The sequence below is a fragment of the Phalaenopsis equestris genome, unplaced genomic scaffold (genome assembly GCF_001263595.1).
Source record: "Phalaenopsis equestris unplaced genomic scaffold, ASM126359v1 Scaffold000081, whole genome shotgun sequence".
NCBI lineage: Eukaryota > Viridiplantae > Streptophyta > Magnoliopsida > Asparagales > Orchidaceae > Phalaenopsis > Phalaenopsis equestris.
Window position 1 is genome coordinate 530,800 of NW_018164523.1, and position 18,233 is coordinate 549,032.

At 36.5% G+C, this 18,233-nt stretch overlaps 1 protein-coding gene across 3 annotated transcripts; it reads right to left on the reverse strand.

The window, feature by feature from the left end:
- Positions 1-708: 708 nt before the first annotated feature.
- On the reverse strand, positions 709-16,386 carry LOC110019829 (BTB/POZ domain-containing protein At1g63850). 3 transcript variants are annotated; one of them, XM_020717679.1, is made up of 3 exons: positions 15,385-16,386; positions 14,278-15,291; positions 709-724 (listed from the first exon to the last, which is right to left on the reverse strand). In XM_020717679.1, the coding sequence occupies exons 1-2, from the start codon at positions 16,291-16,293 to the stop codon at positions 14,317-14,319; spliced, it is 1,884 nt and encodes a 627-aa protein (XP_020573338.1). In that variant the 5' UTR covers positions 16,294-16,386; the 3' UTR covers positions 709-724; positions 14,278-14,316. The 3 variants fall into 3 exon arrangements, with proteins under 3 accessions (XP_020573338.1, XP_020573337.1, XP_020573336.1); XM_020717678.1 differs by lacking the exon at positions 709-724 and adding an exon at positions 9,409-9,591; XM_020717677.1 differs by lacking the exon at positions 709-724 and having other exon boundaries at positions 13,911-15,291.
- Between the last annotated feature and the right edge of the window lie 1,847 nt (positions 16,387-18,233).

Below are 18,233 nucleotides of genomic sequence, written 5' to 3' on the forward strand. Positions count from 1 at the left end.
AAGAGAAGCCCCATCATCCAGATTAGCAAGAATACTAGTTGTAGAAGTACCTTCATAATGTGACACAGCATTAGAATCCATATAATCCAATTCTCTCTCTCTTCCCTTCTTTTTCTTGATAGACTTTTGAATGTGCTATTCATCTTCCAATATATCTCTAACAGCCACCAATTCTTCTTCAGTGATTAAAGCTTCCTGCATTTAATCTTCCTGAGCAGGTTGAGTAAACAGAGGGGTAGTGGGTTGTATTTCTATCGGGGGAGGTTCTTGTACAACAACCTATGAAGCTTCAATTGAGCGTTGTCGTGACTCTTCACTATCATTATTAAGCCTTCCAACCACTTTTTCAGCAACCTCATTAAGTTCTTATCATTGTTAACATGAACCTCTTGTGATTGATGTGTTGCCCTCACCTCCTCCTGTGGTTCCATATTCCGAGTGGTATTTAGCAATTGTTGTGGGATTTTGAATCATCCTTACTAGGTCTCACCTCCTAGTGTGTAATAAAACAGTTATCAAGATTATGTCCAAAATCTTACATTTAGTACATCACTTTGGTTTATATTCAACAACCATCTTTTGCCAATATCCAATGTTCCGAGTTCCTAGCAACACCTCCTCTAGCATTGGCAAGGTAATGTCTTTTTCCCCCATTATTCTTCCAGTTGAAGGTCTGCGTTGTGTGTTGCTAAGTCAACTTTCAAGGGATTTCCAAAAATAGCACCTAATGAACATAAAACTTTTTAATTATAGTAATGAAGCCTTATACCTGGAAAAGTAATCCAAAGCGGAAAAATGGGCTATTCAATATTATGATCAAAGTAGATGTCATCTCAGGATTTTCATCTGAGCATCCTCCACAAACTTGAGAATCCATCATATAACATTGCATATAATTTAATTGTAAACATCACAGAACATGTTATAGGGAATATTTTTAAAAGAGACAATACCGTTCTCTAAAATTTAGATTTCCAACGTTGACACACTTCAAAAGGTATAATGATGTTTTCCTCTACAGAGTTATGCATTTAACATAGGAAGATAATATTTATTGAATGCAGAGCTTAATTGAAGTTATCCATATCTTCTTCAAATAATGTCTAGCATAAAATATTATAAGAATTTAGCACCTGATTCCTTATGACAGATTTAAAAAAAAAATTACCACGAGCAATGCCCATACTCTAGCAGTCAAAAAAATCAAGCATAGGCTTAAAAGTCTTCCCCATCAGCGTCAAACTCAACCAAAATCTTTCAAAATCTTTGAAACAAATTAGGGCTACAGAGAATCTTTAAATAAGAAATTTTCCCAATTAACATGTACAACTACTTTGTTATACCTTCAAATGGAGTTCTTTGACTCGTCATCAACCGCCTCGAAGAAAGGCAAATCATCATGGACATGGATACTAATTAATATGAATGACACGTTAAGCCGCATCAGAAGTAGAATCAAATCTAAAAGATAATTCTGAATTTATTCCGAAAATTAATCATAATAAAATTAGAAGAAAATACCCCGATGAAGATTCAATACAAATCATACAGAAGTTACTTTGAACACCAAAACAAATATTTGCTCTAATCTTAAAAGGAAAATGATCAAAAAGCTCAAAAAGACGGTTAATTCGTCGAATTATCTTGTAGAGAAAGATGGGGATGAGGTGCTGAAAATTTTTGCTATCAAACCGCCAACCCAGCCAATATAAGTCACACAATTTCCTTGGAGAAGTGGGTCCCACAACCCAAAACTACAAACAATTAAAGGGAAATTCCTTCAACCAAAAGCATAACTTCAAAAAAATAGATTTAATGTGTGAAAAAAAAAAAGGTTTTAGCCATAAGTTCTTTAGAAAAATATATATTCAATTTGTTTGTACTAAAGTATGATTTATTAAATATAATGAAGAAGAGGCATCCACTTGGAAATAACCGACCTATGTACTCTATTAGGAAGGATTTTATTTTGTTCACTAAAAATATATTCTAATATTTATTTGTTTCCTTTAGTAGATATTTCCTATTTTTCTAGTTTCCTAATTTGTGGATTGGTATATCGACCACACTATTACATATACTATGATGCATTTATTATTATGCAAGAAATAGAAATTGTTCTCAGAATTTTCACATAGTATCATAACTCTAAGAAACCTAATTCATTCGCGAGGCTGCATCGCCTCTGCACCGTCTTCGAGGTCGAAGAGTGCCGAACCAAACTTCCTCATCACAGACGACGGATCCACAGAAAGCTCCATCGTTGTCATTCGACACTCGCATATGCACGAGTAATCATGATCAATTGCTTCGTCTCCTCTGAAGTTATCGCTCAAACCATCTCATCGAACGTTGTCATTCGAACCATCTCTTATGATGCTCACGAAAGCTTGAGTCATTATTTGTTTTTTATTTGCAATTTGGCTCTTCCATTCGAGGTCGATGCTTCGTCTTCTCACGGATGATATCAAAGTGATCTTCGTTCGTCACTTCCCCTTAACCAAAAAAAAAAAAAAGAAAGCTCTGTTCCTTCGAACAGTCCGAGTAGATCAAATCGCATAACTATTCTTCTTTTTCGGCTCGATAAAGCAGAGGACGATATAGATTCTATGATTGATTGGACTTGTTAAACTCATAAAAATTGATAACTGCACACTTCTCTCTAGTTCTTGTTCATTCGTCCAGTTAAAAAGCCAAACTAAGAGTCTCTCTATTTTTTTTTTTGTGCGTAGGTCTTCTCAATTGGGGTGGGGATTCACAAAATCATTTTGTCAAATATGGCATGGCCTCACAATCATCTTCCTTGAATCCACCTTCAGACCCGCACCTACATATTCAATACCCAATGTACTTGACAACTCATCTCACTTAGTCACTAACCATAAACTGACCAATTATTTTTTAATGGTCACAATCTGTCTCCATGAACGCCAGTGGAAGAGGAAAAGATGGACAGCTCACAAGTGAATTTTGACTCCATAAATAATAGATTTATAAATACCGAGCTTGTAAAATTGACGATCACTAGGTCATGTCATAGTTAATAAATTTTATGACCATGCGGATTTTAGAAAATTTCATGCTCAATAGGACAGCTAAGAAAATATGAGAGGCTACATGTGAAACCTATTCTAGCACTGCAAACTCTTCAAAGTTATTTAGATTGAGAGCAGACTAAATGATCTACAACAAGGAGAATTAAGTGGTAATCAATATTCAATGCTCTCACATGTTGGCTGCAATCACGAGGTTTATTTATGGAAATACTTTGATGACTCTGCCTTGTCTAAGTATATTTTTTAAATTTCTTCTTGGCCTACAACAAGAATTGTATATTGAACCATAGAGGAACATTAAATTTCTTCTTGGCCTCAATAAATATCTAAATGAAGTTAAGGGGAGAATCATGGAATTAAACCTCTTCCTGCCATCTATAAGGGGCATTTGCGGAAGTTTGAAGGGAGGAAAATAGAAAGAAGTTTATGTGACACTTAATCACACACCACACCTTTTGTTGAAGGGTTTGCCTTGTACACTCACAATTCCTCTTAGAATAGTATGCCAAGAAAAGGACGATCGTGATGCGATCATTGTAAGAAACCTAGTCATATAAAAGAAAAATGCCAAAATTACACAGAAAACCTACATTGTGAAAGCCATCCAATGGAAGACATGATAGGGAGAACTGTGTAATTACTACTGTTATAACTAATTACAATGCAAAATTCAATGCATTCACTAGGGAGCAAATTTTGGCACTATGGAAAATGTTAAGTCATGGTTACAGTTCAGGACAAGTACCACTATCCTCTACCAAGCAACTAACCAGTTTTTTTAACACACCAAAGTACCTTACCCCATGCTCTTATTGTTCAAAAACGTAAATTAATACCTTGTATAGTTGACTCTGAAGCCTCATATCATATGACAGGAGACATCAATGTCTTCAAAAATTATAACATATACGCCAATCACTCTGAAGTTTGAACAACTGACAATTCATTCTCACCAAGAGTAGGAACTGAATCAGTCAAATTGACAAAGGATCTTCACCTCTACTCTGTTATTTATTTTCCAAAAGTAGACTGCAATGTGGTGGTCTCTTATTTATGTTCAATACAACACATCGCCACCAAGAGACCCTAGCATTTACACAATGATTTAAAGAATTCATGTCATTATTTTTTTTACAAAAATTTTATGTTGTTTGTCAACTACCTAATGTAACTCTCTACTTTTCGCATCTAAGACTTAGGAGCCATCAATGAAAGATCACTTTTTGCATCTGGTGGTCTCTATTGTCAAAAATGAATTTAAGATGATGTAAACAAGAAATTATAAAAGCATAGTAATCGAGTATATCATCAATATATACAACGAAAAAAACCATGGAATAGCTTAATACATTTTTATCAATCATGTGAAGCTGTTAGTCTATTGTACAAGCCGATATATCTATCACTCGTAGTGATCTTCCCAAGTCCTGAATAATTTTCTCAATTCATCTCCCACTCATGTTCGGATTTGATGATATCCACTAAAAGGCCCAACTCAGAGAAGATGGTTGTCATTGAATTTGTTGGCACTTCTTCCAAAAGTGTACCCAAAAAATTTAAAATTTATCAAGATTTTATTGATTGTCTAGCAGTCGATCCACGCACACCACACTATTTTTCTTTGGATCATAAGAGCAGTTAGTATGCATAAAGGTAGTGAATATGCCGAATGAGTTCTTTATATAAAAGATCAACCACAAGGGCCTATAGGATTTGGTGTTGCTCCAAGCTCTTCTTATAGTGCAATTGATTTGGCAATTACACTCCAAGAACAAAATCTATTTGATGTTGAATAGTATGCATTGGACGGAACTAATTTGGTAATTTAACAAACCAAACATCAAAGAATTGTTACAACAAAGATTCAACCACATTCAATGACATTGAATTAAAGGTAATTTTATACGGCTAACAAAATTTGCATAGAACCTATCATCCATTTGGTAAGATTGTAAGCAAATGTTCACTGGAGATAATGAATGTGGTGTTGTTTGTAACATCAACTTTGGCAAATGGTGATGTAAGCAAGAGCCTAATCTTCCCTTTTCAGACGGATAAATATGCATTGGAACAACAATCACACAGAAAGCCCCCAAAATTAAATGGCACGTGTCCATTTCTATAACATCACAAAAAACAGTGCAAACTAAGTTATTGCAAATGGAGAACATCACTTTGTAGAAGTTTTTCACAAACTCTTCAACAATTTTCTAATCCAACTATTGTTTTTTTGAGGTGCGGGAGCCTTTGATGTTTTCAGTCATAAAGCTTTGAGCACATGGTAATTCGCACACCCTGTCAGTGATTATGCACCGTAACTAAAAAATAGTGTCTCTATCTAGTTACAAGTTGTTTAGAGGCTACTATTTATCTTCTCTAGAAAACACAAAGAATTCACCTTGATCACCTAGAGCCTCCACTATGTTCATTGTACGATTGTTTATCCAGCAATTGTAGCTGGCTACTATCAACAGTATGGTCATTCATTCGAACAATGAGTGGGTTAAAAACGATGGAAGTACTTCAAATGACCTAGGTTTTTAACAAACATTGTTATGATTGAAGCCTGGTTTAGTCGATACGTTCGTCGCATTAGATCCAATAATTAGATTTGGGGGAGAGTTGGGATTAAAAGGCCTTTAGTTTTCGACAGATGAATTATTCAGTGTCATTTGAATGCTTGATGAGGTAGCAATTTGGAAGGACTTATTAGTATTAGTAAATTGTAATTCAGATATGCAAAAAGAATTAAAGCTCGAGTAAGGACCAAACCAAATTCATGTCAAGTTTATCTTGAATAGCATCTTTCAATCCCCAGTTGTAACGGGAACCAGTTATTGGGTGGCTTTATTTAGATTATTCCAAGCACTGAGCTGATAGAACACTGATAGTGCAGCTGCTAGCAGATCAAGAACCTTGAAACCACAGTTGATATTCAGAGTTGAGCAAAAAATAAAAACTCTGATAAGGACCAAACACAATTCAGGTCAAGTTGGTCTCGAAGAGCATCTTTCAACCCCCATACGTAACAGGCAAGTAGCTATTGGCTGATTTTATTTAGATTACTCCTAGCACGGAGCTTACAGAACACTTGTAGTGTAACAGCTAACACTCCAAGAATCTTGCAGCCAACCATTGATAGTGTATGCACATCATCTGCTCATAACTGGAAAGAAGAAAATCATCCTGGCAGAAGCTGCTTCATTCTCAGCCAATTTTCACATTATTCCTCTCTTCTCTTGTCAGGAATTGAGTCAACTGAATCCACCAAGCTCCTACCATATTTCAATTTCCAGACTATGCATCAAGCTTGCTTTGCTGGAGAAATATTCATATAGACATAGAATGCCAGGACTATTGAAGTGTGTTAAATATGTGATAATTTGTTTCAGCATTCTTGCATGTTACTTCACTATGTGTTCCCTATTGATATTTTCCCAGGTATTTTTGGGTGCAAAAGCAGGATACAGGTACTAATGTGAGCTTAAAGATTTATTAAAGAAGTATTGGAGCAAATCAAAAGGAACTTATTTCAGACACAAGCCCAACGGAGAGCAATCTAGTTCAGCTAGAGTGGGGCGAAGGCCCCGCCGTGTTGACGCTTATGCACTACACAGGTGCCTAGGTGCCACTTCATTGGCGCCTATGCGCCCATCAAAGCACCTCTTACACGTGTCATACAGAGGGCTTGGCGCCAAGGCACCACATATGGGGTGCCTAAGCACCACTTCAATTGGAGCCGGGGCGCCAACCACAGGGAACTCACTGCAGGGCGGCACAAAAAGAAGAGAACTCCAACACTCCAAGGAGAAACTCCGGCGCCAACCGAAACGACTTAGGAAGTTACAGAAGTTCATATTTGTGTGGCGATTCGGGGCTATAGAAGCAGGAAGTTCGGAGTCAGAAGGGCTTTTTCCTCTACCATTTTCTATGAAGTGCATCGACCCTTGAAGTGACACTAAGGGAAGAAGACATATATCAAAAGAAGTTATCTGTAAACTATTTCAGCCATCAATCACTCTTCGTTTGAGGGATCCTTTAAAAAGAGTGAGAGTTTGAGATAATTCTCCCGAGAGAGAACACATGTGTGCGTAATTATTTGTACTCCAAGTGGGTGGAAACTCAAATTTTCATGCAATTTTAGTAGAGAACATAGGTGAGATTATTCTAACTCTATTAGTATTGAATCTCTAATGGAATGTTGTGTTTTTCTGTTATGCATAATATGTAAATTTCATTCTTTTTTGACTTTTATTGTACGTAAATTAGTATAGATTTTATTATGTGATTGTGTAATTTAGATCTTAGATTGATACATTAAACTTCTGCTTATAATTCACTCATAAACTAAAAAGTTAAAATGAATTTTGATCTAGTATTATGGGAATATGCTAGTGAAACAGTTAGGTTAACCTACACTGCTCTAGGAAAATAGGAATATTGTTGTTAGGGTGGTGCAATCATATAGTGAAATTTGCAAATATTGGAGTTCTTGCATATTTAGGTGACTGACTGTGATATGAACCCCAATTTTTCTTATGACCACCAGGAGAGGCTAAGGAAAACACTTAGATCTAATTTGCATAGGATAAACTTAGGGAAGCTTTCTATCACTCATTCAAACTCAAAACTCATATTGGCTTTAACTTTGTGCAAAAAATGGGTTTATATACATATCAAAAATTACCAAATTTTGAAAATTCTTGCTAGATTCAAAATCAATAAACTAGAACTTTTCAAGACTTTGGAAATTCACTCGTTCCTCGTAGAGCGATACACTGTCTCGGTTCTGTATACTACTTGGACAGTATGTATACTTACGTTATCGTCGGTGCTTCAAAATATTTTGGTCGTATCAAATTTTTGGTACTGTTGTTGAAGAGTGAGTTGAATTTCCAATTTTAGGAAGATTTTAGTAGAACCTTGAAGTTTTAAATTTGAAAATTAATATTGTACTTCTTTTGTAGCTTGTTTAATGCTTTTGTGTTAAAAATTAAAAAAATTTACTTTTGTTATTCCTGTTTTTACTTTCTACTTTTATTGTTTTACTTCATTTTATATGAATATTGTTTGTGAATTGTATTTCTCACTAGTTTAGGGTTTCTCATTTACTCGTTCTAGACTACCTGAATTTGTCATATGGCCCTGAATTGGAGAGAACTGTCAAAAAAATCATAAAACTTAAAAAACTAACAAAGAATTTAGGATAGATGACAAACCTTCAGGAAGAGAATAGAATGCCTAGAACGCTTAGAAATTTGTCAACCACATAGTAGATGAAATTCATACAAGTATCAATAACCCTACTATTTAGGCTAATGCATTTGAACTCAAATTTGTTATCATTCAGATGGTCTAAAACAATCAATTTAGAGGGTCACCTGTAGAAGACCTTAATCTTCATATAGCTAGTTTCTAAGAGTTATATTGGACCTCCAGATATAATGGTGTCTCAGAAGATGATGTTAGATTTAGGTTGTTTTCATTCTCTCTTATAGATAATGTTAAGGTTTGGTTGAAGTCTTTAGATCTATATAGCAAATTATAGAGAACTTGCACAGAAAATTCTAACAAAGTATTTCCCATTTTAAAAAACTATCAAACTTAGGAATTTTATCATATCTTTCACTCAGATGGTGAATTCATTTATGAAGTTTGGGAGAGATTTAAAAAGTTTCTTAAAAAATGTGCAAAACACGCATTACTAAATTTACATAATTCATACTTTTTTTTATAATTAGGTGATCGATTCGTCAAGGTCAAAAATAGATAATACAACTAGGAATCGCTTATGTCAAAGCTATTTGAGGAGGAATATTCACTGATCGAGGAGATGACTATTAATAACTTTTAATGACCTTCAAATAGAATCAATAATTAAAAGGTAGCTAGTGTGCATGACACAAGTGTACTAACAACCTTAGCCTCACAAGTGGCTGCTATTTCCAGAAAATTAGAAAACCAAGGCCTTAATTCAATGTAAGGATCTCTACTTAGTAATAAAATAACTTACGGACCACTAAAAGATTCTTGTACTAATTCTTTGAAAACCTTGAACGCCATAAGAGATAGGTTTAATAACCCGTATTCTAGCACTTATAACATAGGTTGGAAAAACCACTCAAAATTTAATTGGAATAACAATGACCAAGGGATATGAAATCAACAAAAGAGTAATAATCAATACAACCCTGTAGGTAATTGGAATAACCATGGTAGTGGCAACCCAAGACTTACATACCCTCTTGGATTCACTTTTAATCCCCAATTTTAAGAAAAGAAACAATCTTTGGAAAAAGTAGTACTGAACATGAGAAATCATATTCAAAGTCCTGTTGTAGCCATTCAAAATATTGAAACAAAAGTTGAGCAAATAGGTACCTCATTTAGCTAGATACCCTAAGGAACGTTACCAACAATATAGAGATAAATCCAAAGGACTAGAGCGTGAAGCAATGCAAAGTGATAAGGCTTAGGAGTGGGAAGTTGCTTGAGGAGCCTAGAATAGAGGAGCCAGAGTCTGAGTCCAATAAACCTGTAAAAACACTTACCTCAGACTTGAGAAAAAAAAAAACTTCCAACGCTTAAATATAATAGGAGAGACTAACATCACTTTTTTCTCAAAGATTGATTAAACAGAAATTGGACCAACAATTATCTAAACTTTTTAAATTTATCTTCCCTGTTCATTTCAATGTGTTGGATATGAAGGAAGATGTGAAGATACCAATTATTTTCGACCGAACTTTTCTTACAACTGGTTGGACAAATATTAACATACAAAACTGGGAGTTAACTATTAAAGCACAAACTAAAGAATTGATTTTTTCAAAATCATGATCTTATAACACCACCTACTTATATCCCTGACTAATATTTGAGATTGGAAATAGAAATGTTGCAAGATATTTTAAAGGAGAATAAAAAAAGAAAGACTTCATATTTCAAAAAGAGGAAAATGCTGGATCACAATAAAATTCACTAGGAGAGTCTCCATGGCATTTCAAACATTGGATGATAGATTGAAGATTAGTAAACTGGATATTTGATCCTGCAAAAAAATATTATGGCTTAATTTGACATTTTCTAACTGATGACATAAAATTAAGTGCTACTTAGGAGACAACCCAAGCGTTATCTTAAAGTATGATTGCGCGATTACTTGTTTTATTATGTTTGTGTGTGATTTAATCAAGTTGAAGTCGCTAAACTAAATGATTATTGGGAGGTAACCCAAATTATTTTCTTTACTTTTTTTAGTGCTTGTGAATGTCTTTTTGCTTGTTAGAATCTCTAAAACTACTTACACCTCTCACGCAGTCTTCAAGTTTTTGATATTAAAATTTGAATTGCTTATGAATTAGAGCTTGAATCCGTACTTGCATATTTATATTTATTGATATTTACAAATTTACAAGTTTTATTTGCTCTAGTTCGTAGTATAATTTCCTTTTGTTGTATATTCATGTTCTACCTTATTATGCTCATCTCCATGTTCTATAGTATTTACATGTATAGTATCAAAAATAAGTTTGGGGGGAAGTGTCTGAGTTAATATTACTCTATAAGTAAAAATCTAACTTTTGAATTTACATAAATAAAGATGGTAGTTGTGGTATAGGATAAGCGAAAACTATTAACAAGTAAAACATATAAGTAAAATTGACATGAATTTCCTAGAAGTTTTGAAAAAGATTCATAGTTCATTAATAAATGATCCCAAACGATAGTAATTGCATATCTTTAAAATCACTCCTAAAAACTTAATTGAATATGCATTACATTAAAATTGATATCTCAATATGAATATGCATTATATATAAAATTGATATCTTAATATTATAAAATTTAGTCACTATTTAATTTAAAAGATTTGATTCTTAGTTGTCATCTCCTGAACTACAAACTTTCAAGTTAAATTAGGCTATTAATGAAAATTTAACTTGAAAAGAGAGTTGGGATTCAAAATCATCAAAAGAGCTTAACGGGATATAGTAATACCCAACAAAAAAAAATGAAAATGGGAAATCAAAAAAAAAACGAGGAAGCAAAAAATTTTGGAAAATTTTCATAATTAAATGAGAAAAATTTCATAAACATTAGAGAAGAAGCTTGAGAAAAATTTCATAAACATTAGCTCAGATTAAAAATTGAGTCAAATGATCAATAACTTTTCTTGTTAATACTAGAAACTTTGTATTCAAAGAGAGAGTAATAGGATTAAAATTTTTTAATTGAGTAGATAATTGAATTTTATTATTAAATATTAATTCTATATCAGTCAAGTTTCAAATAAGTAATTTAGGATGACTATATAGATATGAGATTACTATTATCATATCGGGATATTAGGTGTTCATTGAAATTTCAATCTAAAGCAAGAATAAGTTCACTTTGACTATAATATATCTACTATATTATAAGGAAGAATTGAATCTTTAATCACTAACCAACAGTGCACTTTGAAATATTCTAATTTTAGATTTTGAAATTACAAATTTGACGAAATTTTACATGTGTGAAATAAGTGATAATTTGTTTACACTTTCTTGTAGGTTTCATCATTATTTTTCTCCCTATTTATATTTTTTAAGGTATTTTTGTATACAATATTAGGGTACAGGTACTAATGAGAGCTTAAAGATGCATTAAAGAGATATTAGAGCAAATAAAAAAGAAGCTAATTGAAACAGAAATCCAACGGAGATGAAATTCAGTTTAGATAGAGTGGCGCCAAAGCACAACCTTATTGGCGCCTATACACCACCCAAGCGTCTGGGCACCACATCATTGGCGCCTAAGCGCCACTTCACTGACGCCTATGCGCCCATCAAAGCACCATTCCCAAGAGCCATACAAAGGGCTTGTCGCCAAGACGCTATATTTCCTAGGCGCCACTTCAATTGGCACCAGGGAGCCAACAGTAGAGAACTCACAACGAAATGACACAGAAATAAATGAACTTCGGCACATCAATGAGAAACTTTGGCACAGATCGAACTGACTTAGGGAGTCATGATAGTTCTTGTATGTGTGGCGATCTGAGGCGATGGAAGAAAAAAATTTGAAAGTCGGAAGGGCTTTTCCCTCGACCATTTTCTTTGAAGCTCATTGAGCATTGAAGTGTCAATGAGGAAAGAAGACATATTGGAGAGAGTCGCCGAAGAATTATCGCAGCCGTCAATCACTCTTGTAACTTCAAAGTTTCTCCTGAGAGAGAACAACTCTGTGCATAATTATATGTACTCCAACTGAGAGTAAACTCACAAATTTTCTTGTAACTTCATCTAATTTTAGTAGAGAATATCGATGAGATTGTTGTAACTCTTCAACTAATGAATCTATAATGGAATGTTTGTTTTGTTCATCCATTATGCATACGACTAAATTTCTTTCTCCCGTGAATTAGATTCTACGCAAATTAGTATAGATTTTGTTATGTGATTATGTAATTTAGATCTTAAGTTGATAGGTTAACATTCTGCTTATAATTTACTACTAAACAGATCACCTAAGAAGTTTAAATAAGTTGTGATCTAGTATTAAGGGAATAAACTAGTCGAAGAATTAGAATATATATTACTCTATGAGAATAGGAATATTGTTGTTAGAGTGATGCAATCATATAGAAAAATTTGCAAACCGGGAGGGTTGCGATTTCATTAATATTACTTAGATGGAACTTATCGGCATAGGATAAATTCAAGAGACGCTTTCTATTATTTGTTCAAACCCAAAACTACTATAAGTTTTAACTTTGTGTAAAAATTAAGTTTATATACTTTCAAAAATAACCCAATTTCAAACATTCATGTTAAACTAGAATTTTTCAGACTCAGGGAGTTCATTCGTTCCTCGTGGGATTGATACACGCACTCAGTTCAGTATATTGCCTGGACGGCACATATGTTTGCATTTATCGCTTGTGTTTCACAATATTTCAGTCGTATCAACAGTTTCTTCCTAACCAAGATAATACTCACCCTTAACCAAAAAAAAAAAAAAGAATAAGACAATCCTCAATATGAAGTTAATCATCAAAGAATGGAATGTCAAGTTTTAACTTGAATTCATTATAACTCCTGCCTTCCTGGTATCATCGCCGATATGTGCTTTCAAAAACATATGGTTCATCATATGGACATTGCCAACGACAGTTTCACTCCTCATAAGACCAAGGAAGCCCAAAGTATGTCAAAATCAAGTATTGGGAATGCCTAAAATTCACATAATAAAATCACAAAACGCTGTTGTGGTGGCCTGATAGCCTGGTGTGATTACCAGCAGAGTGAGATTGCAATTTATAATACTGTAAAGCTCTTGTTGAACCTCAATGATAAATTGTTGGAACTCTATGGTCAATTCATCCAAACATTATGGAGGATAATCTAAGTTTCCTGCAAGACCTCCCAGGTATATTTACAGTTGCATGCTAGATGTTGACCGCCATCTCTCGTTGAAACCATTTTGGAAAAAATCGATATTCATTAGAAGATGGAGAAAAATGGAGAGAAAACGCCTTCTATTGAAATTATAATGTTTAGTAATAAAAAACGGTGCCTCAGGTACCATTCAGTTGTGGTATAGATCCCACTAGCAACTAGCAAATGAAATAACTAATTCGACTAATGGTGATTAATGCGACGATGAGAGCTGATTCGTGTTTTAAATGTGGAGGGAACATCACTGATGGAAACACAAACAAAAAAAGAGAAGATTAGTGATTAAAGATTATAAAAAACTAATCAAGACAAGTAACAGAGCAATTATGAGGAATGGAATTCGGCGAGCAGCTTGAGCGATACATCAACGTGGTTACCCCAAATTCAATTTGTTATAAATTTTAGGTCCAGTTGTGCCCACTGATAACTTTCAAATACATTAAATTTGCATCACAAGAGCAAATTACAAAAATAATGCAGATTTTCAGAAAAGCAGTGAAAGATAACCAAATAAAAGCATGAAAATTAAGGCTCTAAACGTTATAGTTAGAAGCATTGGATAACTCATTCTCCCAAACACTCTCCCTCCTACACTAATAGAATACACATTTTCCTGCTTCATTTCTACCCACAGTCAGACTAACCTGTCATAAACCTCACACAATTCCACATATAGAAAGGAAGAATAGAACCAAACCCCACAAAAATCTACAAAGAAAGGAAAAAAACTAAACCCTTTGTGACATTAAAAGAAAAATGTATTAAAAGAAAAAAGGAACCTGAAGGCTGAAAAAACATCAGCAACCATGCCAAAGAAATCAAGAAGAATTCTCGCAAGAAGCTGTTATCCTAAGCTGGGGTGGCCTACTGGTTTCTCCATTTCGGCGCCAGAAAGCCCGCCGCCACCACACCTCGAAGCCTCTTTGGATATTTGGGCAGTCGTCGCCAGAGTTGAGGAAGCGGTCAAACCAAGCAAGGAGAATCTCCTGCTGCGTCGCCAATGGCAGCGTCAGTATAGTGTTGCCGAGCCCGTCTTCAACGAGGTGGCGGTCAAGTCCTTTGCAGGCACGGCGCATCCACCCGAAGTCCTCATAAAACGGTTCCAACCACGTTTTCAACAGCAGGCACCTCGCCTCCTTCGATACCAATATTTGACCTTTGCCAATGCCTACAAACAGCCTCGATGTGATTCGGCTCACCTCGTAGCGGTGGATGGCGGGCACCTGCGGGTGCGCCTCAGCAAGCTCCGTCTCGGCCGCCCATGTTCGCAGGAATTCATCTGCAATCTGTCGGTCGATAAGGATGTCCAGTATCCAATGGAGGTTATCGGCCTGCCTCGCAATCTGGGCAGCTTCGGAGACGTCGGAAGAGGCTGCACGGAGGAGATGCAAACGAAGGAGGCGGAGACAGCCTTCGCAGGCGGACAAGAGGGATTCCTTGCTAAGGTCCCCGGTGCCACCCCGCCCGCTGTTATTCTCGCACAGCATCTTGGAGACGAGGCCCTTCATCTCCCGTCTGGCCTTCTCGTCCTTCCCCTCCAAAACAACCTGGAGTAGACGCAAAAGTATCTCTTCACCGTTTCCGCCAGCCCCATGCCCATTTGCTTCCTCCACTGATGATGGGACTACTTCGAGGGAGACCCTTTTGAGAACCTCCCCGGCCCCAGAGCTCTCTAGATGGAGCTGGGAAAGAACAGATGCTACCTTCTCCTCCTCATCTTCCGTCCATGGGGCGGCCTCTAGGTACTCCAGACAAGACAAAACCCCGGCATCAAACGCGATCGCCGCAGAAATCTATCCAAGGAATATTAATCTATTAGACCGGAAGATCAAGAATGGAGGTCGAAAATGGGTCAAAAATAGAAGGAGATTTCCTTATTTAAATACCTTAAGAATGCCAAGGACTTTAGAAACGTCCTCTCTCAGGAGACGGTGCCGAAGGTCCTTGCAGTACATGAGTCGAAGAGTTTCGATATAGACTTCAATATCGTCGCAATCAGATATCTCAACGAGGTGAGGTAGGGAGCGCTGCTGCTTAGACCAGCGATCAGAGAGCTTGGCGGCAAAGAATCTGCTGTGAGCAACGAGGATGTGACGGTGGACGCTGAGAGACACAGAGAGGCCATCCTTGGAACTGAGAGTGAGGCGAACGTCGCCAGTTTCCTGATCGTTGAACTGGTTGCCAGGGCTGCAGCTGCCGAGGATCTCTGCAACGCGTTCCTGGAGTAGGATCTGGCGGTCCTGTGCAGAAACGGCAGGGTTCCTCCCGTTTGGAAGGACTTGACCCGCAGAGTGCATAGCGCCGGTCCTGGGGTGGTATTCCTGCTCATTTGCCATCATGTCGAAGAGTGTGGGGCTGGATCGCGTCTTATCCACAGGGGGAGGCGACATGGGGTTTAGGAGGCCGGCATTGAGCGCGGAGTTGAACTTGCTGTAGCAGGAAGGATAGACAGGGTATCCCGAGCCAGGAGAGACGTCCATTGGAGGGGAAGCCCCGACAGCTTCGGGCAAGGTTGAAATGGCCGGATTGTTTAGAGGGAGCGGCAGCGGCGGAGTGGGAGTAAAGTTGCGGCGAGGATGGTGAGAAGGAGAGGAAAAGGCGGAAGAGGTTGTTGGATGGGGCTTTAAAGCGGGGCAGCACCAGACGCTGTTGGAGGAAACGACGTCGGGGATGGAGGAGGAGGTGGCTGAGAGGTTGGTGGTGTTCTTGCGACGCTTGGATTTGGGAGGAGGGTGGGGCTGTGTGTGCGACTGGGAAGAGGACAGGCTTTTGTGGTGGGCGGATGCGGCCATCATCAATGAATAGGGTAGCTGCCAGTTTACTTTCCCCACCGAACTTGTCGTCTTTCAAAATAGCCACACCGCAGGCAGGGGGTGAGGCCTACCGACGCGTAACGATACTATTAGATGTTTGGATTTAAGTTCTAAATCCTGTTAGATAAACTGATTTCGTTATCTCTTGTGAGCTTCATTTTCATCATTTTCATTGCTTATTATATTTAATAAATTCAAATTTAATGAACTTGACAGAGCATAAAACTTGCAGTGAAGTACCATCTTAAGAGGTATTTGATAGTCTTTTAATAGACGAATTTAAGTTTAAATCAAGTCAAATACCAAACAATTGTACCTTAAATATAAGTTAAATCAAATTTTCTTACGTTCTCTCTGTTTAAGGGTCTGTTAAAGGCAGTTGTTGATAAGTAGATTATTCTGATAATCTGATAATCTGTAGATTATCTGTTTGAGGCAGCTTATTCAGAACAGCTTACTGACAGCTGTTTTTGGATAAATGATCATTCTGTACTTCTTTAGTTAAGTTGTTTGCAACAGAACTGTATATGAAAAATTATAGATAGAACAGATGTCTCAAACTATCACAGTTCAGTTATAAAAATTGAAATGCATTGCTCACCATTTCGTGGGTATCAAAAGAAATAAAATAAGGAGAATTACAGTTACAATTATAATTAAAAAAATAAAAACGTTAAATTTAAAACTCTAAATCACAAATATCCTGCTAATTATTGTGTCCTATTAGATTAGTTGGTCATGATTGTGTATATGTTTGCTCCTTCGCTTTTCTCATGGTTTTGTTTGATGAAATATAATAATTCATTTTCATGCAAAATATACTTTTAAATTCTTCCAGTAGTCTTAGAGCAGAGGGCACAAATTTGAGTAATTTTTTTGATTCTACAATCGGACTACTAGTTATGAAATGTTACTTAAAAACTTTTCTCCATTAGAAGTGTTCCGTCTTTAGAAGAATAGCTTTATTTTCTTCTACAAGTATTACCTTTACTAGGAGAATTTTTGGTTTTATGTGAATAACTTTGTTGGTTTAATAGTTGATGAAATAGCTTCAACTGCCTCAGCAACGCTGGCAAACCCCTTGAACCTCGCAACAGAGAGAATTCTTTGACGAGATCTCTGGTTACAGAGATCCAATTGAGAGAACATGTTGTAACCTTCATTAAATGGTGTTCTCGAATCCAAGATCGAAGCTTTCTTCAAAAAGAAGCTATCTTTGACGAAGTTGGTGATGGAGGTGTAAACGGAAGACAAGGAGATGGAAGAACAGGGATGAGAAACTCGCAGGAATAAGGTTCCCCACATATCCCTTCGAGTAGGTAATGAAAACAGAAATCGAGACTAATCGAGAGGGGGGTTAGGGTTGGATGAGGGTGGCGCAGCTACTCATCAAAGTCGTCGCGAGAAGAAACGATGGAGCGGGAGAGGGAATGGAGATTTAGAGAGATCACCAAAGGGCACGGAAGAAATTTTTTCCTAAACGCCGATCGCGAACGTCGAACGTGGCAATGTCCCTGTGTCGCCTCCCTATTATGAAATAACTGCAGCGTTTTGGAGCGGCATGAAAACGCTCGTCGAACGCCCTTTTCAAACGATGCGGCAGAGTTTTGAAAACGCCGTCGCACCTGAATAAGCTGCCCCAAGTGGGCCATAAATCTGGATTTATTAAATTCTAGTAGCAGATGAATTTATGGGATTTATTGTTGTGCGGCTTTGAAGTTTTTTCTCCACCAAAATGGATTTGATAATTTGAATTTACTAAACCCTATTCAAGGTAATTTGAGATACAACCAAATACTGCCTTTATATCGCAAGATTAACATATTATGTTTCATTTGGAAAAACTTTTGGTGGACGAATTAGAGTGGAATAATTGTATAAAGCTAGGCACCCTTGAATAAATCTACATCTAAAATTATTTT